The sequence below is a fragment of the Centruroides vittatus genome, unplaced genomic scaffold (genome assembly GCF_030686945.1).
Source record: "Centruroides vittatus isolate TY-2023 unplaced genomic scaffold, ASM3068694v2 contig_767, whole genome shotgun sequence".
In the NCBI taxonomy this organism is placed as follows: domain Eukaryota; kingdom Metazoa; phylum Arthropoda; class Arachnida; order Scorpiones; family Buthidae; genus Centruroides; species Centruroides vittatus.
This window is the reverse complement of record NW_027122496.1, coordinates 535,271-559,645: the sequence shown is the minus strand read 5'-3', so window position 1 is coordinate 559,645 and position 24,375 is coordinate 535,271. Positions and strand designations below refer to the sequence as shown.

General features: G+C 29.3%; 2 protein-coding genes across 2 annotated transcripts in view; one reads left to right on the top strand and one right to left on the bottom strand.

Annotated features, from left to right (window-relative positions):
- LOC136981569 (uncharacterized) overlaps positions 1-24,375 on the top strand; it is a 451,600-nt gene that overhangs the window by 15,563 nt on the left and 411,662 nt on the right. The gene's annotated exons all lie outside the window — the stretch shown is intronic.
- Positions 3,581-6,637, bottom strand: LOC136981520 (uncharacterized). Its single transcript, XM_067277825.1, has 4 exons — positions 5,714-6,637; positions 5,592-5,651; positions 5,411-5,497; positions 3,581-3,778 (listed from the first exon to the last, which is right to left on the bottom strand). The coding sequence occupies exons 1-4, from the start codon at positions 6,626-6,628 to the stop codon at positions 3,701-3,703; spliced, it is 1,140 nt and encodes a 379-aa protein (XP_067133926.1). The 5' UTR covers positions 6,629-6,637; the 3' UTR covers positions 3,581-3,700.

The window sequence follows — 24,375 nt, the reverse complement described above, 5'->3', positions numbered from 1 at the left end:
TTTAACCTAATTAATTATTCAGTAAACAAATTACAGTTTACTTTGATCAGACACTTAAAATGTTTTATTCATTAAGGGATATTAAGGACGTAAATAAATTTTGTTTTAATGCTTATTGCTTAGAATATATATACATTAATATAGTGAAATGCATTAAATTGGATTGGTGGATAAGACAGTTTTACAGGAGGGATGCTCTCGAGGAACACTTTGTATAGAAAACCAAACCGTATTTATATATAAAAGCTAGATCCGGAAAATTCCACGTGTGCACTTGTATTCGACACCACAGAAATTGTAAACATTAAAATGGAATATTTCCTTTACGATGTACTGCATCCTTATCTTAAAGTTTTGAGTATTTGTGGAATATTTATAAATGGAAGAAATGATCGGTTGTGGGTTAAAATTTTCATAATTCAAAATTACTTCTTGCTGGTATTACTGTTCCTGTTCCTCTTTCCCGAAGAATTATCAAATAATATACCAAAACTGAAATTTATTTCAAAATTCTGCAGCCTTCCGGAATTTTGGGAAAGGTTCGAAAAAAGTTTCCGATATAACGCTAGCTTTTTCAGTATTGTTTCGTCAATATTTTCCTATTTATACAATAGAAATTCCACTCGTATCAAATCGGCTATTGTCAACGTGAACAGGAAGGTAAAATGTACCACCAAAATATATCGTAGTTTGTTACGTTTCCAAAATTTTATCATTGTATTATTTACATTCATTAACTTATTGGCTAGCATTTGCATACCAACAATTTATATTTATGGTAGACATTATTTTGGATATAATCAATCAATATTTAAGGAGTATTTCTGTACTTTTCACATTGTTTCGAGTAGCTTTATTGTTACCAGCATCACCTGTTACGGTTTCGGGTTTATGTGGATTCTTACATATTTAAATGTTTATCTGGTTGAAGTATTCATTGCCGATATCAATAGGAAATTGAGTGAGAATATTCAATTGAAGAGCAAGACAGTACTTTCTGAAATGTCATCAATTTTCCGTTTTACAAAAGTAATAGATCAACTTTTCCAAGATTTACTTACATTTTCTATAATTATATTCATACCAGTAACGGGGATGTACTTTCTGTATGTTTTAGTTACTCATAAATTCACGTACGAACTGTTTATTACTATTGCTGTAATGTTCGTTATTGGATTTATTGTATTGATGTACTTTATGTTTATCACTACAATTCCTTCAAACGTAAGTTTCTTTTATTTCGACACACTTAAATAATTAGAACTTTTATATATTAACAAAACATTTTATACTTTAGATGGAAAGATTTGTCACCTGCATCATGGACATCTACTTCCAGACCGACGAATATTCTAATCAAGTAAAGACACGTCATATTTTTATACTTATATTTTAAATTAGATTATTAATAATTTGAATTAAAATAAATTTATTTAGTTACAGCTATCTTTATTTATTGCTAATACGAATATTGGATTTAGATGCAAGAATTTCTTCTTTTTCTGCAAAGAATCTCTATTAAATGTATGCATAATTTACATTTTATTAAATATAATTTTGTTGTTAATACTAAATTAATACATTTATTTTCAGTATGCACTTGAATGCATTAGTCAGTCACTTGCTTTTTTTCTGATAAGAACCTCTCAATTCATGCAAGAATGTAAATAATTTAGCAATATTTGTGTTGAAAAATGTCAATTTTAAATTGTTAACTATCCGAAATGAATGAGCTGCCAAAAGTATTAATCTGTAGTACAATGATTTATGAAAATGGAGACTTCAATTGCAAGACCATGAAAAATGCAACATATTCGTAATATCTTTTGCTTTGTATTAACTGCACGTCGTCATAAGAAGGTGCCCTCGAAGTACAGCACTGTATTAATTAAATTTTGGAAAACACCAGGAGCGAGATTTAGAGACAAACTATGCAGAAGAACGTTAAGCACAGTGGCTTATGTGTAGTGAAGTCAATGATTTGCATTCCTCGCACACTAATTGTAGGACAAAACCAATGAAAACTGGTAGGCTAGTTGGTCGCGGGTTCATGCCTGGCCAACGGTGGAATTTTCCGGGTTTTCTTCATTTTAGTAACACTTAAATAGGGGCCAGTTTCCCACAAAAGACCTCGCGAATAAAGCCAAACCGTTTTGTATGGAATTAGGATTAGTATGAAATTCTGTTCCAATGTAAATGATGCTCTTTGTTGAATTATGTAGAAAGGAGAACAAAAATTTCAATACAGTCGTCATTATAAAAATAATTGCAATGTACAGGTACTAATTTTGCATTTCATGCATACAAATTATAATGCATAAACATAAATAGTCGATGAGTTTCTTCGAGAACAATATATTAAATAAAACAGTAGCCAACAATACGTCCACATGTGAGTCGATCATCTCTCGAATAAGCTGCAAAGAGGAAGTCGAGAAATGAAATCCTACACTGAATTGATCCTAGACAGGTTACTCTTTTACAAGAAAATGCCAGCAGGTTTGAATTTCAATCCTTAAGCATACATAGGAGCGGATCGAATCAATCGTATAAAAGAAAGCAATAAATGGGTGATTTGCGAAGGAAAATACCTTCCGGGACGATTTTTTACGGGTATCTGGCTCCTATTTAGGTGCTAAATTAGACACGTGAATGAAACTTGGAACACTCCACCAGGCCAGCCCCGATATCGAGCCGCAAATCCACGACCAGTATTTAGTAGTTTTATACGCTGGACTATGTTGTTGTGGAATGCTTTAGATATAAATATAAAACAAACAGTTTATACCGTGTTATCGCGGAATGACCGGCATGCCGCATAAAAACGGGGGAGACCAGCAGGTAACCCCGTGGTTACCGGCATGCCGGTCTACCCCGTTGTTATAGTTAAACTGCCACTAAAATATTGAATTAATCAAATAAAACAAAACTAGTGGTTCGTTAATTAAACGTTAATGCATCTTCTAGAGAAGATGTATAGCCTCACTTCAACTGGCATGCCGGTTTATTCCGAGGAATGCCAGCATGCCGGCTTTTACCATACGGAAATATCTGATTTTATGGTCTCTCCCGATAGACCGGCATACCGGTCATTCCGCAAAAGTACGGTATAAAACCAGAATAAACTTGTATGAAATATATTGTATATCAGACTTACTCAATTGCGTTATCGATTCTTTTTTTTACTTATTTGTAGTATGATTTGGGTGTGGGATTAGTACACTCTGGAGAACATTACTTCTAATTTTACTATAATATTGTCACGAAATTTGGATCTAGACTAAGACAAATTAATTGAATGGTGATTAATTATTATTAATAGGAATATGTTCTGTAACGTTAAATGTAATAATAAAAATAAGATAATGACATTTTTCGTATTTAATTAACAGAAGTGCAGTTTTTAAACTTTTACAGCAATGGAGATTTAAAACGACAATTTAATAAAGGAAAATATTTATTTATTCTGAAGTCTTTTTCCATATTTCAATTTAGTGACTATGAATTCGGGATGCAACTGTCGAGTATCTCCAGGATTATGGCTATCGTGAAGGATTTTCAATTGTTCCAGATAAACAGTTGATGTTTACATATCAGCATACAAGTGATTCCTGCCGAATATCCGCTCAGCGATGTGTCGAGTGACTCAGGTGTTCATATACGTTGGAACATATAGCAACGATCGAAATCCACACAATATTTATATGCATTCGCGATTTATTTTAGAAAATCTTATTTGCAGAAATGACAGAACTTGAGTAACGTATTCAAGCATATACTGAAAATAAAAATATAACGATATGAAATAAATCTTTATGAAATTATATAAAAAATTTCTTTTCATGTATTCGGATAGGAATTTTTGTCAAATTAGTTGTTTCATTTTAATAAGTACCAGATGATCGTAATTGAAGTACCTCGTTCATCGCTTTCTGGAGAGATACTTAGCAATTTAAATGCAGGCATATTTGTCACGATAAAATTCCAAGACACACTGAAGATATTTTCGGCCCACCAGTTAACGAGCGGTTTCGTTCCTGAACACTGGGAGTTAGGTCGTGGGTTCGCACTTGTCCAGAACGGGCTGGCCACGTGGAGTTTTCCGGGTTTTCTCCACGTCTGTAACGCCCGAATAGGGCCAGTTACCTTTAAAAGGACCTTCCGGAAGGGATTCCTTTTAGGCAGATCGCCCAAGTGTTGCGTTGGGGTAACTTAATAAGCAAACTGAAGACATTTTCTACAAAAAGAAGTACCAAAGCTCATCGTACGGTATCTTTGCTTCTGTAAGCAACGAAAAAGTATACGATGTAAGTTTTTGTGTAATTATGTGTTGGAGACAAATTGTGAGTATAAACGTGATCATAACTGTTACGTTTCATTGTTTGTATCTTATCAGAATGCGCATTCGTACTGCAGCTTTCGTTTTCATAAAGCTGCTTTACGAACACAATTATAATAATGCTTTGGCTGCACTTCTGAAATTTCGCCATCGTATAAATTTTTGCCGAAGACCATGGACTCCGCAAGTTCCGAGGAGAGTGATTACTTAATTTGAGATAATAGAACGTCAGAACGCAAATCTTTCAATTCATAAGTCAATGTTAATAAATAATGTAGCAGGCTCCGGTAGTGTAAGTGCAGTATCAGGGCAGTTGAGTGTATCCTACGGCATAGTGTACTGAAACACTTTGGTTTAGTTTGGATCTAATGGATATGTCAACGCAACACGTGCAGGGCCGGATTTACCAATCCAGGTGCCCTGGGCACAAATTCGGTGGGGTCCCCCTTTAAGAGTAGGCAAATTTGATGATTTAGAAAATTTACACAAAATACTGTACTTTTAATTAGATTTGAATTAGGAAGTTGTAAATTTCATTTAAAAATAACGTTATTGTAAACATACATATATTTTATTGTGTAAAACTAATTATTTTAATTTAACTGAAAAATACCTATGTGAAATTTTTTCCCGAAATTTTCCGATGTTTCATAGGTTTTTTTCCGGGATTGGTTATCTCTGCCTGTTGCCCTCATGATTAGGCCACTCTAGGCTGTCGCGGTAATAGAAAAAAAAATTATGTTTAAACATAATTTTTTTTTCAGTTTTGTGGGGGCCCTGGGCACAGGCCCCAAATGCCCTTATGTAAATCCGGCCCTGAACACGTGGACGATCTGCCGAAGGAAGGAGGTCTCCAGAAAGGACTTTCTATGGAAAACTGGCTCCTATTTAGGTGCTGAACCCACGATGAACATGGAAAAAAGATACTTAATGCGCACAAAAAAAAGAGTGAAAAATGAAAAAAAGATCTTTCGTATCAAATATGAAAGAGGATTTTTCGTTTTTTACTGAAGGTTAAAATATTAACTTTCGTTCATGTTATATGTAAAAATTACCATGAAATTTGCTTACATTCATAAAACTTTTCTTGTTGAAGAAGAAGAAGTTCTTGCTCTTGAATCCAATATCACGCTTAACGACGTACAGCAAAATCAATGTCTACAAAGTATTTTTGTAGTTGTAATTTATATAATAGACTAATTAAATATACTGTAAATGTTTAATTTAAAAACGATAAAAATAAATATCTTACGTTGTAATTACTTTCGTTTCTGAAATAAAAGTCCATAATGAAAAAGGAAGCTCGCTCAATCTGCAAAATGATAGTTTTAGTTGTTACAGATATGAAAAATTGAGAAAATCTTATATACTTACCATAGAAGGAACTTTTGATAAAAATAGTGCATATGCTATAAACATTATTATAAAGCTAATGATTACGGATAACAGTATAAATAATTCCGAAGAAAGAGCTATGGTATATGATACATATATTGCTGCAATACTTGCCAAAGGAATGGCAACTATAATAAAAAGTGTATGAATTTCGTCACAGAAATTGTTTATTACGTTAATTGAGTAACAAATACTTGACGTTTTCACGAGTACTGTTGCCACGTCTACATCAGATTTCTCATCTAATTGTTGTTCCAAATATAAAAGAAATGACTTCACACGAACATTGCAGATATAATGATTAAGCCAAAGAAGTCCAACTCCATAGCATATTATACAACAGGTAATTAAACTTCCTGCAGCTAAGTGGAAATTACAGAAAAGTTCGTGTGGAAATGATACAGTATTTTGACGATAATTTCTGAAAAAAATATAAATAGCATTTATAACAAATAGTATGCAAAAAGAAAGAAAGCTGAAGAACGAAACGATGAAATTTTGAGCACGTAGCACGTTAACTGATAGATTTACGCTGTGATCTGAATCTTTTTCAATAATTCTGATGGCCTTTATCATATCAGAACCATTTCTATTATAGAAATATAAATATATTATTGGAATGCAAATACAAAAACATACAATGTACCTTAAATGTCTTCCTAGTATATTCCAGAACCCTTGCATCTTACAAAGTTGTGGAATGCCAGAGAGTTGTAAACTCTGTGGTAGTATTTCTTCCGGTAAAAATACTAAAATCATTGCCATGAAAATGAAGTATAATTGAATGATTATTAATGAAAACCACAATTTGTTTCTCTTTTTACCAATATATATTCCAAAAATCTGCAGAAGATTTAAATAAGGAAGAACAGCTTCTGAAAGCGAGTACATCATTCTGCACAAATATTCGTCACAAGTCGAGAGATTTCGGAATAGAATGTTGTTTCCTCGAATGGCGAAAGTTGTCTGAAATCTTTTCTTATTTGCCGAATTGAAATAGTATTTGCTGGTCACGAGATAAATATTGTTTCACCAAACGCAATCCTACGTTTAATCCTCGAATTATATAATAGCCACCACCATTTAGATCTATCAAATTAATAGCCAACCTCATTCAGAAATCTGTACGAAAGCTGGCTACAAATCAATCGTCATTAATGACCTACATTAACAATGGATGTTTAATTACAAATTTGTGGTTTATGAATGTTGACAATTCTAATATTTTTTTAAAACTAGAATGTCTTAAATATTAATTTCAAATATACGAGAATTTATTTTCATTTTATTTTCATTAATTTATTTATGTATTTTATATATACTAGTAGGTTCCATTAACATAAAGACTTATTGCAAAATATAATGTTGAGAATCGATACAATTAATATTTGTTCATTTGCCATTTTCCTCCATTTCATCTAATAGCTAATGCCTCTTATTTGATTTCTGGTATAATATTTGATCAATTGTCATATGTAATTCGATTCGAGCAATCAATCTTCATTCATACATTAACTGTAAATGTCAAGCGTCGTGTTTAATAAAAGAACTCGTACGATTGAAATATTCATTAAGTCTGATCCTATTCGAAATATGACCTCCTAACCCTGTACCTTTTCTTTCTCTTATCTTATAATCTACGAAATTCAATAATACCAATACATTTAAAAATTCCTGCGAAATTTTAAAATCTTTGGTCTACGAAATCCTAAAATATAAGGCGAATTACAAGCCAACACACATCCATATATACTGAATTTTATTTTTAACCACTAAAACAACAGATTATAGAGGAATAAACAAAATTTGTTATGTACATAGGAAATCAAATTTTTTTTCTGTTCTACTAATATAAATATTTCTTTTCTTCCATTCTAAATATCGTGATGTTGGCAGTTTAAATAATTTCAATTCCATGTGAGGTTGTTGTACTCTTACATTTTGGGCTGTGCAGAGATATTTTGAGTTGTGTAAAAGTTTACGAACGGATAATATTAAGCATTTCTATCTTTAGTGCTCGGTGACTTCTCACGCGCATTCACAATATTATTTGTCTCAAATAAGAGTAAGAAAGTAAATAAAAATATTGTAAATAATAACTTAGTATTTACCATCATTACTAAGTGGACGATAGTTGGTCGCGCCTCACCAACTGGCTGGACACGTACGTTTCCTGATTTTTTTCACTTGTTACGAAAAAGTGAACCTATTTCCGTGTATTTCCATAGAATGTTCTCTCGGGAGAAAACCATTCGGCAGATTGCCTTATCAAATCAATCCAGTATTTTTTCCTTGTCTTTTATCATTAATAATACGATCGCAGTACTGAAGACAATGATGGCCTTCACTTTGAGCTCCTTATTTGCGGTAAGAAATTTCGCTCATAATAAAAATTAATCGTAATTCGCATCTGCAATATGATTTCCATAATAGATTATTATTTCATAGTAGATCGTGTCACCATAAAAGTAATCATCTGAGTTATATGATCAAACATATACTGAAATAAAAATTACATTAATTATATTTTAAGAGAAAAGTAATTATCAAAACTTCACAATTTACAAAATTATACAAACGCACCTTCAAAGCTGATTTTCTTTGCTAATAAATTGAAAGTTCATAACTCTAAATCCTATTTTTGTTTTGGTTAAATATAGCAACACGTGCGCCTAGAAAATATAAATAAAAACAATAATTTGCATATTTATATCACATAAAAAATCACATTAAACTATTAAATTTACCCTTTTGTTGTCTTCGTCACTTTGAAAATATAAATCCATTGCGCTAGAAGAAATTCTCTGAATCTGTAAAATAGAAAACTCTAATTAAATCAAGGTTCTGTTAGATCGGCGAAGAAACATGTGGGCGATGTGCCAAAGGAAAGCGCCTCCCAGAACTTTCTATGTGAAACTGGTCTTTATTTTGGAAGATACGTAACTGGTCTACGTAACATACGTAGAGAAGATCGAAAGAATTTCGCTAATTTGGTTTGTTTGTGTACGGCACCGCGACAGGTGAACGATCTGCCGAGAGGGATGCCTCTCTGGAAGACTTTCTACGGGAAATTGACCCCTTTTAGGTGTTTCATGAGGAAACCCCGAAAACTTCATATGACGAGACCTATTACTAGTGTTCAGCAAACTTTTGTTTTACTTCCTCTGTCTAGTACCTAACTAGGGATAATTTTTCCATTGAAAAATCCTTCGGTATGCACCGGTATTTGAAAAATTGTCCATGTGTTGCGTTACCTTATTCCTCTAGTCTTTACAATTTAAATCTTAAAGTTTAATGTTCGTTTGTGATAGAGCTAAACAAAGGATTAGAACATAGAATTTGTACTTAACAATATTAATATCACAAAATTCAAAGCAAATTGCTCACCGTTGTTGGTATTCTTGCCATGTAGAAACCATAAGCTGCGAAAGCAATGAATAACCAGATGTATAATGTGACAAACAGTAATGCATAAAGAGAAAGTTTCACAAATAATATTGAATAGAGGGCTGCAGCACTTCCTGCAGGGGCTAGAATCGCAAAGAGGATGATATGCAATTCTTCACAGAATTTATCAATCGCCTTTATAAAAGAACAAAGTACAGAAAATTCACGAAGCATTGTTTTTCCAGAAACAATTATTCCATTTTTAAATTTTTCCTTCAATTCGAAGAACAACAACTCCGTAAGATGAACACCGAGATAGCAAAGAATCCAAAGAAATCCACAGCAATACGAAATAATGCTGCCGATTATATACGAAGCGATGGTAATGTGAAAAGTACAGAAAGATTCTTGGAAATAAGATTTAGAATGCCGAAAGTAATATCTAGAAAATATATAAACCGATGAAGGGATCAGACACAATAACGAATTCATAAAACTGAAATACAGAAGGATTATATCTTGATATTTTTGAAATTTCTTTAATAATTTTTTGGTACATTTTACATTTTCATCAACCGAATCAATTGCTCGCTTCATTGTTTTCCAATTGTTATTATATAAATGAAAAAATATGAATGGAAGTAAATTCACCATACAGAAAACGTAACGTAATCCATTTCCGAGTGTAATCCACAGTTCGGGAATGCCACAATACGTGGGTATATTGTCTAAGGAAAGGTACGATAAAATTTCATCTGGAAGTAAAACTAAAATTAGTATAGAAAGCATAAAATAATGTTGAAACATCATTAATATGATCCATCTTTTATTGTTTTTTCCACGAAGAAATATGCCATACATTTGTAGAATCTTAATGTAAGGATGTATCGCTCGCGATATAGTATTATCCATGAAACTTTAAATTCGGAAATCTGCTTGTGTTTCTTACAAAACGATCAGAAATTTATGCGTCTATAACATCGATCAAGTCTGTTTTATCTAAAAACAATTCGTTAATGGAAGAATTGTAATGGAACCCATTAGAATGGAATTCGAGCAAATGACTTGTTAATGTGTTTAAAGATAATCGATGGCTGCTGCATTAAGTTATCCATAATCAAAATTATTTGATAATTAGTAATAACTATATTACTAAACAAATAAATTCTTATTAATGACAATGAATTTTTATGAAAGGAAACACTTAAGAGACACAATAAATTCTAGGTAATAATTTTAATGTAACCTATTACGTAATTTAAAGACAATCTTGTGTTGCAACAGGAATTACATTTATATTCTCGACCTCGGAAAGAGGATCTAACTGTCCCATATAGAAAGAATATTGCAGGACCATTTAGCTCTGGCTCCGAACGCAAATTAGTACCATAAATTTTTAATGTCTATGTTCGAGAGTCATTAGAAAAATTGTCAATATGGAAGTGCGTGATCTACACTCTGCCAATCAAACAAGTTTAAATTTTTGAACCGAAATAAAAAAATGCATTTTCGAAATCGTAGCAGTCATTTAAATATTTCAATGCTCGTGAGTACACCTTATCGGCTTCTTGTTTGAATATTTTCTTTCTTATTTTCTGGAAAATCTAAAAGAGACTGATTAACTATAAAGCCGTAAAAGCACTGTTTTTTTCTGTACTATATCGTTTATAAGATCTGTAAAAACAGTATGTAATTCGGTGTTTTCCGTAGACTTTTAATACTCAACTTTCCACATCTTTCGTTGATTTTAATGAACATTTAGCGGTATTATGGAGAATATGACAATTACAAGTAGCTTTTATTAAATTATAGTTAATTGCTTTTAATTTCATAAAAACCGAAGATTTACATCCGAAATTAACCGGTGCATTACCAGCTGCAAATGAGGTGATAATTTCATTTGGTAATCCCGTATTTTCAATTGTTGATTTTATAAAATTAAAAATTTCTTCAGAACTTTTACCCCATGCTCGTTTAAAATCTATCAAAGCATGCACAATAGGTTGCTCCTCGTCAGGCCGGATGGCCGTGCGGTCAAGGTGGCAGCCTATTGCTCTGGGGGACCCGGGATCAAATCCGAACGGGTCGAGCAATCCCCAGGAATTGTTCGGAGAATGGTCCGTTCGGATATGTCGGGCCCTGTCCGTCACCACCCGGTCGCCCCGCTGTGGGCCTGGCCGAACCCATAATGGGTTTACTAAAAGAGGCCCTCTTAGTGCCCACAGGGCGGAAAAAGTTAAAAAAAGGTTGCTCGACGTCAATCAAGTTAAAGTAACGAATGGCGATTGGAAATAATTTTTTACTGCCTTTATTAGAAGCATCTGTAGGGACATTAAATGGCAAATGCGTCGCAACAGATATAATTAATTCAAGAGCATATGGAGCTAATAGTTTTGCACAATAGATTCAATTTTTGTACGCGCAATAGATGGTTTGTTAAAATATAAGACCATCGAGTCAGGAAATATGAAATTGCTAACTTTACTTTCACATTGTATGGATAAATAACTGTGGTGAGACTTTACTCCATGATAAACTTGTATCAATTTTGCTGCTGTTATCATCGAATTTAGAACTTTTCTGTTTAAAAAAATTGGATCAGATTGGAGTTATGAGCAAGTAAAGATACTCTTTGTTATGAGTATTTGCTTCCATGTGAAATTTCAGTTTTATAATATCCCACTTTACGTTACACGTAGCATTGCAAACACAACACTTAGCCATTTTGTCAGATTTTCAAACAGGTCGTAACCATTTTTGAAATTCGTTTTGTGTCAGCCAATCTTTATTAGCCTAAATTTGCCACTTCGCTTCCTCTTTTTGGGGTGTTCAATTTCTTGAGTTGTCATATTAAATAATTAAACACTTTTATAAATTTATTTGTTTCGTAATAATTTCACAATTTCTACGAAAAACGGACTAATTAATACTTAATCCGTACCATAAATTTAAAAACCGGCTTGTCCGGCTATAATACTAATAAATTTTGAAACAATTTGGTACTAGAGGGAGGTGTTAGGCGCCATCTGTTAATAAATTTAATAATTATAATTATTAAATTTATTAAGAGATGTCGCCAGAGTTGATAGATATACTGGTCTTTGGACCATACTCTCAAGTCGTGGCCTTCTCCGATATAACAAGGCCTGCTCGTAGTTTATCGCTGCCATTGTTTGGAGTCTTTGTAATATTCCAACTTACCTGTCATTAGGCTGCAGTAAGCCTCCTTCGGCATCTTCTCTGGATACGTTTTTTTTTATTCATGCCTTTCGTATACTATCCTGCCAAGGAAATTTATGAAATGACATGCCGGGTGTCTTTCCTTTCGTCGATTTGCAACGTGGTACGAAGCAATAAACTATAGCAGTTTATGTAACCTATGTCCATAATTAATCGCACTATTGTGTTAATCGTGTAAGCACGCCGATTATAGAGGAGGAACTTTTAATCCCTTTCGTCGGGATGGTCTAAGGCCCTCGTGTGTATGGGTGGTGGTCTGTAAAGGCAGAAAAAAACAAGTGTTTCACAAAAACCGTTTATTTTGTAGAAGAGTTATGCTTACATCAAAAAATTTGAGTTCTAAAAATAGTGTGGAGCCTCGATGTTAGTTTCAGTCTGTATTCCGTTGATTGATGCTGGGATGGCAGTCCCGGGGCAGCGAAGAGATAGTCGGGAGTTAGAATTTGTTGTATTGGAGCACTGGAGGTTGTCACAGGAGGAGTCAACGATGTTTTTTCAAAGTTCGTACGACGAAGTTGAAGATGATGACGACTAAGATGACCAAGAAGACCAAGTCCTCCTGATTCGAACTGTCGGAAAGTTTCATATCTTCCGCACCCTCATTATCATCTTTTCATTCGTCGGGCTTTCTCCCTCCTGCTCCCCTATTGGTTGGTCTCTTATCAGTCGTCATGTAGAATTCGAGACCAGTTCGGGTCGCAAGAAAGGTCTGCCCAAGATGGTTTATTCAACACCATCCTCTCTCGATTCTGATGGCGATTTTGATGACGAAGACACCTACGCTCATATTATAAATTTTCGTTTCCTTCCTCCTTTTTGCAACTTAAGTTTAAACAATTCCCTTTTAATTTTCTTTTGTCTAAAAATTTGCTTTCTCTCTATTCTTTATGAGAGACTATATCACATTCCGGTATTGCCGGTTCGACAGTTACATTATTTGTTTTCCCGTTGTTTTAATAATTAAATGTAATACATTATCTTTTAATTTCGGAGGCCTCGCATTCACCTTTGCGCTCATACAAATTATGCGAAACAACTTTATTAGAAACGTGTTCAACTTGTACAACGCCATTGAAATGTAAAGATGAGCATGGCCTGTATCAGCACTCAGCGACAAAACCGTGCTAATTAGCTGGCAGACACTTTTCGAAGCTAGGAACAGGGCCGTGTTCAGTAACGGAGAATTCTTGCTAAGCCTAGTTATGCTGCAATGTTGAACTCGTTTCTAACTACTGCTTGACTCCTCCCACCGCTAGCTTCTTTTACCTATTCTTAGCTCCGCCCACTAAGCCACTTACAATTCTAACTTAGATGTTCTGCGTTACTGAACACGGCCCAGAGGCCTCGATATATATGAGAAGGCTGTGCTCAAGCAAAGTCCTAGAAGATAGGATTGCCTCGTAAAGAAGAAACGCTTGTCATTGGTTGCTTATTTGACGTCACTCATAGTCGAAAACGAAATATCTTACTATGCCCTTGGGTGCGTTCCTTTATTTCTCCGCGTAACTTCGCGCGAGCGACATCCGTTTAAAAATTCCTGCGAAACGCGTTCCTAAATTCAAGTGGGAGTGCGCGCGTCGAACGGCAAAAATGGCCGCTCGTAGCAGTCGTTTACGGTGGAAAGCGACACAGCGGCCTCCATGGCTCAGATAGTTTCGTTTCGGGGTCCATTATGTGGTTTTATGAATGAAAATTTAGAACTTGTGAAAGCGCGAGTTAGTGCACGCGGTGATGTAGGTGTCTTTTCGAATGGTAGCCGGCATGCTAATTCTTTTCGTGGCTATTTTGAAAGATCTTTCAACAAATTATCCATTTTATGGTTAAATTTTACAATTGGGGCCCTTCTTTTGCCTTTTTAAAGAAAGATGAAGGAATTTATAATTCTAAAATATGAGCTTTAAGCTCATATTTTAGAATTATAGATTCCTTCATCACGATACTATCGATAGTGCGGGCTCCGCCATGTTTCTTTCGCTCACGCCGATCCTAAATGCCCAAGGTCTGTATAAGAAGGTCAGGACACGCGTGACCTACTTCTCGAGGCGCCATTTTGGGGTATTTTGAGTCGCATGTTTTAAGCAAACTTGTACGAGCAGTCAGTTTTATACGACATTAATTAAACTAAAATTGCATAAATCCAGTGATTTCCAGTCAAAATTATAATAATAATTTCGGGCGGTTATGCATCCCCAATTTTATGTAACTTTTCGATCAAATAGTTTAAAAGAAACAATCATCCGCATCACTCGCTGTCGCGAATGAAACTAATTAAACAGGTGCTAAAACTGATGCAATTACGTATATAAGCGCTTGGTAAAGTAATGCAATGACATAAGTTATCCAAAATTTTATTTTAAAGCATTTACCAATACAATATTATTGCATTAAAAAATACGGTAAATACTGGACGAACGTTTAATTAAAGAACATTTTTGGCTTTACAAAGGCTTAAACGTCATATTTTCCTAATTATATAAAATTTAATCAAAAAGGATAATATTAAACACAATTCGATGATATTTTTAACAGAGCTTATCCGAGACATAACTTCTTTCTCTGTAAACACACATGATACAAATATAATAAAATACTATTTTCGGAAGTCGGCAGAAGTACTCATAAATGAGTTTTTGCTTCCATACAGTTTTTTTACATTCAAAGTACCGTTCGTATCTCTGGCAAAAATATGTAATCTCGCTGACAGAAAAGTTGAGATGAACAGTTGATACTGAGATTCTTCGAAATGAAGCTGAACAACAAATAATTTAATGTGAGCTCACGTATACACTAAAACCTGTTTTTGTGCGGTATATGAAAATTTCAATCAAATTGGAACATAATTGACTCCTGTAAAATTTTTTAAAACTCTATTGGATGTTTTCTATGACATCAGCAGGTTTTTTCATTTTTTATTCAGTAAAATTTTTTCTCATACGTTATTTTCGGTCCCCTCTCATTTTAATAGCATAAAAATCATAAATATTATGTTATATTTGAACAGATGCGGTAAGTTAGCTCCCCTCCGGCTTTAGACTGCGGGTGTGAAATTTCACGCCTTGTTAAATGAAATAACACTTCCTGCAGCTATATTTATCAAATAAAATCATTTTTTAACGATTATTTTTAACTTTTTAATGTTAGATTGGTATTTAAGTGGAAATAATTAATAAATATAAAAAATAAAATTCTTAGAGGATTTTTCCCCATTAGGGATTGCAGAAAAAGGCACAAGAAGTTAAAAAAGTAATTCATAGTTATTTCTTACGGTTTTAGTTATTTTCTACTTGAGACTTTTTTATGCGGTTCCTATCAACTGCATGAAAAATACTTTTTAATTGTGTTGCGAATATTATTTTTTATAGCTACTCGTGAAGTTTTCGTGCGATTTTTTTATGCGTTTTCTTTTACGTGGTCCCTATCTACCGCACAAAAACAGGTTTGAGTGTACATCGCGAAGACAGTACCTATAGAAAAATACATAATATACACTACTCTCGCATAGTTTAGAATGTTCAGTTGGCTGCCACTTATCCTGTCTGCGAGTTCTGCACCCATTTCGCTTTTCTCTGCTTATGTGCAGGAAATCTAGACAATCGAAGGTCGGTAGACTTACTTTTACAATTAGGTGCCATAGAATAACCCATTGTTTAACGTTCTGAGTACGTATATACGTAATTATATTCGATTCACGCACGAACCAGGTATGATGAGCTCAATCGATTAGTTTCAACATGGCCGCTGCCGCAAAGAATCACGGGAGCGTGTCCTGACCTTTTTATACAGATCTTGTAAATGCCTAGAAACAGCAGCGCACTCACCTAGTAGTGGAGACGCACAGCGATCGTTATTTCCAAACGCACCGCTTATAGTAAAAACATTACTGATCAAAAGCTCCTAGCTTTAATTACACGCTAATATTTCATTAATTACGATTTATTTTTTATTAAATGTAAATAAGAAAATAAATTATAAATAAGAATAATCCAAAATATTAAGCAAATCTTATAAATTTTTACATGTAGAGTTCAAATTATAATGCGTTTTTCTACTTTTGTAAATTAAATCGATTTTATATATTTTATAATATTATAACAACAAAAGTTTCTAAGAATATTAATTTTGGTAAATCCAATGTAGGTGATTTATATATAAATAAATTGATTTAATTTATATCGTCAAACGACTTCATTTTTAATACTAAAAATTATAATAGTCTAATTTTTTATTATTAATATTTATGTACCAAAAACGATAATATTTACTAATACATATACAAAAATTACTTTGTCAAAAAACAATTTTTTTGTCATAAACAAAATTTTGTTACATGAAAACATTTTTTATTTTAGAGTAAAGTTATTTTTGTATATGCAGCAGTAAATGATATCGTTTTTGGTTTCAAAAAACAATTTTTTTGTCATAAACAAAATTTTGTTACATGAAACATTTTTTATTTTAGAGTAAAGTTATTTTTGTATATGCAGCAGTAAATAATATCGTTTTTGGTTTCAAAAAACAATTTTCTTGTCATAAACAAAATTTTGTTACATGAAAAATTTTTTATTTTAGAGTGAAGTTATTTTTGTATATGCAGCAGTAAATGATATCGTTTTTGGTTTCAAAAAACAATTTTTTTGTCATAAACAAAATTTTGTTACATGAAACATTTTTTATTTTAGAGTAAAGTTATTTTTGTATATGCAGCAGTAAATAATATCGTTTTTGGTTTCAAAAAACAATTTTTTTGTCATAAACAAAATTTTGTTACATGAAACATTTTTTATTTTAGAGTGAAGTTATTTTTGTATATGCAGCAGTAAATGATATCGTTTTTGGTTTCAAAAAACAATTTTTTTGTCATAAACAAAATTTTGTTACATGAAACATTTTTTATTTTAGAGTAAAGTTATTTTTGTATATGCAGCAGTAAATAATATCGTTTTTGGTTTCAAAAAACAATTTTTTTGTCATAAACAAAATTTTGTTACATGAAACATTTTTTATTTTAGAGTAAAGTTATTTTTGTATATGCAGCAGTAAATGATATCGTTTTTGGTTTCAAAAAACAATTTTTTTGTCATAAACAAAATTTTGTTACATGAAACATTTTTTATTTTAGAGTAAAGTTATTTTTGTATATGCAGCAGTAAATAATATCGTTTTTGGTTTCAAAAAACAATTTTCTTGTCATAAACAAAATTTTGTTACATGAAAAATTTTTTATTTTAGAGTAAAGTTATTTTTGTATATGCAGCAGTAAATGATATCGTTTTTGGTTTCAAAAAACAATTTTTTTGTCATAAACAAAATTTTGTTACATGAAAAATTTTTTATTTTAGAGTAAAGTTATTTTTGTATATGCAGCAGTAAATAATATCGTTTTTGGTTTCAAAAAACAATTTTTTTGTCATAAACAAAATTTTGTTACATGAAAAATTTTTTATTTTAGAGTGAAGTTATTTTTGTATATGCAGCAGTAAATGATATCGTTTTTGGTTTCAAAAAACAATTTTTTTGTCATAAACAAAATTTTGTTACATGAAACATTTTTTATTTTAGAGTAAAGTTATTTTTGTATATGCAGCAGTAAATAATATCGTTTTTGGTTTCAAAAAACAATTTTTTTGTCATAAACAAAATTTTGTTACATGAAAAATTTTTTATTTTAGAGTGAAGTTATTTTTGTATATGCAGCAGTAAATGATATCGTTTTTGGTTTCAAAAAACAATTTTTTTGTCATAAACAAAATTTTGTTACATGAAAAATTTTTTATTTTAGAGTAAAGTTATTTTTGTATATGCAGCAGTAAATAATATCGTTTTTGGTTTCAAAAAACAATTTTCTTGTCATAAACAAAATTTTGTTACATGAAACATTTTTTATTTTAGAGTAAAGTTATTTTTGTATATGCAGCAGTAAATGATATCGTTTTTGGTTTCAAAAAACAATTTTTTTGTCATAAACAAAATTTTGTTACATGAAACATTTTTTATTTTAGAGTAAAGTTATTTTTGTATATGCAGCAGTAAATAATATCGTTTTTGGTTTCAAAAAACAATTTTTTTGTCATAAACAAAATTTTGTTACATGAAACATTTTTTATTTTAGAGTAAAGTTATTTTTGTATATGCAGCAGTAAATAATATCGTTTTTGGTTTCAAAAAACAATTTTTTTGTCATAAACAAAATTTTGTTACATGAAACATTTTTTATTTTAGAGTAAAGTTATTTTTGTATATGCAGCAGTAAATAATATCGTTTTTGGTTTCAAAAAACAATTTTTTTGTCATAAACAAAATTTTGTTACATGAAACATTTTTTATTTTAGAGTGAAGTTATTTTTGTATATGCAGCAGTAAATAATATCGTTTTTGGTTTCAAAAAACAATTTTTTTGTCATAAACAAAATTTTGTTACATGAAACATTTTTTATTTTAGAGTAAAGTTATTTTTGTATATGCAGCAGTAAATAATATCGTTTTTGGTTTCAAAAAACAATTTTTTTGTCATAAACAAAATTTTGTTACATGAAACATTTTTTATTTTAGAGTAAAGTTATTTTTGTATATGCAGCAGTAAATGATATCGTTTTTGGTTTCAAAAAACAATTTTTTTGTCATAAACAAAATTTTGTTACATGAAACATTTTTTATTTTAGAGTAAAGTTATTTTTGTATATGCAGCAGTAAATAATATCGTTTTTGGTTTCAAAAAACAATTTTTTTGTCATAAACAAAATTTTGTTACATGAAAAATTTTTTATTTTAGAGTAAAGTTATTTTTGTATATGCAGCAGTAAATGATATCGTTTTTGGTTTCAAAAAACAATTTTTTTGTCATAAACAAAATTTTGTTACATGAAACATTTTTTATTTTAGAGTAAAGTTATTTTTGTATATGCAGCAGTAAATAATATCGTTTTTGGTTTCAAAAAACAATTTTTTTGTCATAAACAAAATTTTGTTACATGAAACATTTTTTATTTTAGAGTGAAGTTATTTTTGTATATGCAGCAGTAAATAATATCGTTTTTGGTTTCAAAAAACAATTTTTTTGTCATAAACAAAATTTTGTTACATGAAACATTTTTTATTTTAGAGTAAAGTTATTTTTGTATATGCAGCAGTAAATAATATCGTTTTTGGTTTCAAAAAACAATTTTTTTGTCATAAACAAAATTTTGTTACATGAAAAATTTTTTATTTTAGAGTAAAGTTATTTTTGTATATGCAGCAGTAAATAATATCGTTTTTGGTTTCAAAAAACAATTTTTTTGTCATAAACAAAATTTTGTTACATGAAACATTTTTTATTTTAGAGTAAAGTTATTTTTGTATATGCAGCAGTAAATAATATCGTTTTTGGTTTCAAAAAACAATTTTTTTGTCATAAACAAAATTTTGTTACATGAAACATTTTTTATTTTAGAGTAAAGTTATTTTTGTATATGCAGCAGTAAATAATATCGTTTTTGGTTTCAAAAAACAATTTTTTTGTCATAAACAAAATTTTGTTACATGAAACATTTTTTATTTTAGAGTAAAGTTATTTTTGTATATGCAGCAGTAAATAATATCGTTTTTGGTTTCAAAAAACAATTTTTTTGTCATAAACAAAATTTTGTTACATGAAAAATTTTTTATTTTAGAGTAAAGTTATTTTTGTATATGCAGCAGTAAATAATATCGTTTTTGGTTTCAAAAAACAATTTTTTTGTCATAAACAAAATTTTGTTACATGAAACATTTTTTATTTTAGAGTAAAGTTATTTTTGTATATGCAGCAGTAAATGATATCGTTTTTGGTTTCAAAAAACAATTTTTTTGTCATAAACAAAATTTTGTTACATGAAACATTTTTTATTTTAGAGTAAAGTTATTTTTGTATATGCAGCAGTAAATAATATCGTTTTTGGTTTCAAAAAACAATTTTTTTGTCATAAACAAAATTTTGTTACATGAAACATTTTTTATTTTAGAGTAAAGTTATTTTTGTATATGCAGCAGTAAATAATATCGTTTTTGGTTTCAAAAAACAATTTTTTTGTCATAAACAAAATTTTGTTACATGAAACATTTTTTATTTTAGAGTAAAGTTATTTTTGTATATGCAGCAGTAAATAATATCGTTTTTGGTTTCAAAAAACAATTTTTTTGTCATAAACAAAATTTTGTTACATGAAACATTTTTTATTTTAGAGTGAAGTTATTTTTGTATATGCAGCAGTAAATAATATCGTTTTTGGTTTCAAAAAACAATTTTTTTGTCATAAACAAAATTTTGTTACATGAAAAATTTTTTATTTTAGAGTGAAGTTATTTTTGTATATGCAGCAGTAAATAATATCGTTTTTGGTTTCAAAAAACAATTTTTTTGTCATAAACAAAATTTTGTTACATGAAAAATTTTTTATTTTAGAGTGAAGTTATTTTTGTATATGCAGCAGTAAATAATATCGTTTTTGGTTTCAAAAAACAATTTTTTTGTCATAAACAAAATTTTGTTACATGAAACATTTTTTATTTTAGAGTGAAGTTATTTTTGTATATGCAGCAGTAAATGATATCGTTTTTGGTTTCAAAAAACAATTTTTTTGTCATAAACAAAATTTTGTTACATGAAACATTTTTTATTTTAGAGTAAAGTTATTTTTGTATATGCAGCAGTAAATAATATCGTTTTTGGTTTCAAAAAACAATTTTTTTGTCATAAACAAAATTTTGTTACATGAAACATTTTTTATTTTAGAGTAAAGTTATTTTTGTATATGCAGCAGTAAATAATATCGTTTTTGGTTTCAAAAAACAATTTTTTTGTCATAAACAAAATTTTGTTACATGAAAAATTTTTTATTTTAGAGTAAAGTTATTTTTGTATATGCAGCAGTAAATAATATCGTTTTTGGTTTCAAAAAACAATTTTTTTGTCATAAACAAAATTTTGTTACATGAAAAATTTTTTATTTTAGAGTAAAGTTATTTTTGTATATGCAGCAGTAAATAATATCGTTTTTGGTTTCAAAAAACAATTTTTTTGTCATAAACAAAATTTTGTTACATGAAACATTTTTTATTTTAGAGTGAAGTTATTTTTGTATATGCAGCAGTAAATAATATCGTTTTTGGTTTCAAAAAACAATTTTTTTGTCATAAACAAAATTTTGTTACATGAAACATTTTTTATTTTAGAGTAAAGTTATTTTTGTATATGCAGCAGTAAATAATATCGTTTTTGGTTTCAAAAAACAATTTTTTTGTCATAAACAAAATTTTGTTACATGAAACATTTTTTATTTTAGAGTAAAGTTATTTTTGTATATGCAGCAGTAAATAATATCGTTTTTGGTTTCAAAAAACAATTTTTTTGTCATAAACAAAATTTTGTTACATGAAACATTTTTTATTTTAGAGTAAAGTTATTTTTGTATATGCAGCAGTAAATAATATCGTTTTTGGTTTCAAAAAACAATTTTTTTGTCATAAACAAAATTTTGTTACATGAAACATTTTTTATTTTAGAGTGAAGTTATTTTTGTATATGCAGCAGTAAATAATATCGTTTTTGGTTTCAAAAAACAATTTTTTTGTCATAAACAAAATTTTGTTACATGAAAAATTTTTTATTTTAGAGTAAAGTTATTTTTGTATATGCAGCAGTAAATAATATCGTTTTTGGTTTCAAAAAACAATTTTTTTGTCATAAACAAAATTTTGTTACATGAAAAATTTTTTATTTTAGAGTAAAGTTATTTTTGTATATGCAGCAGTAAATAATATCGTTTTTGGTTTCAAAAAACAATTTTTTTGTCATAAACAAAATTTTGTTACATGAAACATTTTTTATTTTAGAGTAAAGTTATTTTTGTATATGCAGCAGTAAATAATATCGTTTTTGGTTTCAAAAAACAATTTTTTTGTCATAAACAAAATTTTGTTACATGAAAAATTTTTTATTTTAGAGTGAAGTTATTTTTGTATATGCAGCAGTAAATGATATCGTTTTTGGTTTCAAAAAACAATTTTTTTGTCATAAACAAAATTTTGTTACATGAAAAATTTTTTATTTTAGAGTGAAGTTATTTTTGTATATGCAGCAGTAAATAATATCGTTTTTGGTTTCAAAAAACAATTTTTTTGTCATAAACAAAATTTTGTTACATGAAACATTTTTTATTTTAGAGTGAAGTTATTTTTGTATATGCAGCAGTAAATAATATCGTTTTTGGTTTCAAAAAACAATTTTTTTGTCATAAACAAAATTTTGTTACATGAAACATTTTTTATTTTAGAGTGAAGTTATTTTTGTATATGCAGCAGTAAATAATATCGTTTTTGGTTTCAAAAAACAATTTTTTTGTCATAAACAAAATTTTGTTACATGAAACATTTTTTATTTTAGAGTAAAGTTATTTTTGTATATGCAGCAGTAAATAATATCGTTTTTGGTTTCAAAAAACAATTTTTTTGTCATAAACAAAATTTTGTTACATGAAACATTTTTTATTTTAGAGTAAAGTTATTTTTGTATATGCAGCAGTAAATAATATCGTTTTTGGTTTCAAAAAACAATTTTTTTGTCATAAACAAAATTTTGTTACATGAAAAATTTTTTATTTTAGAGTAAAGTTATTTTTGTATATGCAGCAGTAAATAATATCGTTTTTGGTTTCAAAAAACAATTTTTTTGTCATAAACAAAATTTTGTTACATGAAACATTTTTTATTTTAGAGTAAAGTTATTTTTGTATATGCAGCAGTAAATAATATCGTTTTTGGTTTCAAAAAACAATTTTTTTGTCATAAACAAAATTTTGTTACATGAAAAATTTTTTATTTTAGAGTGAAGTTATTTTTGTATATGCAGCAGTAAATGATATCGTTTTTGGTTTCAAAAAACAATTTTTTTGTCATAAACAAAATTTTGTTACATGAAACATTTTTTATTTTAGAGTAAAGTTATTTTTGTATATGCAGCAGTAAATAATATCGTTTTTGGTTTCAAAAAACAATTTTTTTGTCATAAACAAAATTTTGTTACATGAAAAATTTTTTATTTTAGAGTAAAGTTATTTTTGTATATGCAGCAGTAAATGATATCGTTTTTGGTTTCAAAAAACAATTTTTTTGTCATAAACAAAATTTTGTTACATGAAACATTTTTTATTTTAGAGTAAAGTTATTTTTGTATATGCAGCAGTAAATAATATCGTTTTTGGTTTCAAAAAACAATTTTTTTGTCATAAACAAAATTTTGTTACATGAAAAATTTTTTATTTTAGAGTGAAGTTATTTTTGTATATGCAGCAGTAAATAATATCGTTTTTGGTTTCAAAAAACAATTTTTTTGTCATAAACAAAATTTTGTTACATGAAACATTTTTTATTTTAGAGTAAAGTTATTTTTGTATATGCAGCAGTAAATAATATCGTTTTTGGTTTCAAAAAACAATTTTTTTGTCATAAACAAAATTTTGTTACATGAAAAATTTTTTATTTTAGAGTAAAGTTATTTTTGTATATGCAGCAGTAAATAATATCGTTTTTGGTTTCAAAAAACAATTTTTTTGTCATAAACAAAATTTTGTTACATGAAACATTTTTTATTTTAGAGTAAAGTTATTTTTGTATATGCAGCAGTAAATAATATCGTTTTTGGTTTCAAAAAACAATTTTTTTGTCATAAACAAAATTTTGTTACATGAAACATTTTTTATTTTAGAGTAAAGTTATTTTTGTATATGCAGCAGTAAATGATATCGTTTTTGGTTTCAAAAAACAATTTTTTTGTCATAAACAAAATTTTGTTACATGAAACATTTTTTATTTTAGAGTAAAGTTATTTTTGTATATGCAGCAGTAAATAATATCGTTTTTGGTTTCAAAAAACAATTTTCTTGTCATAAACAAAATTTTGTTACATGAAAAATTTTTTATTTTAGAGTAAAGTTATTTTTGTATATGCAGCAGTAAATGATATCGTTTTTGGTTTCAAAAAACAATTTTTTTGTCATAAA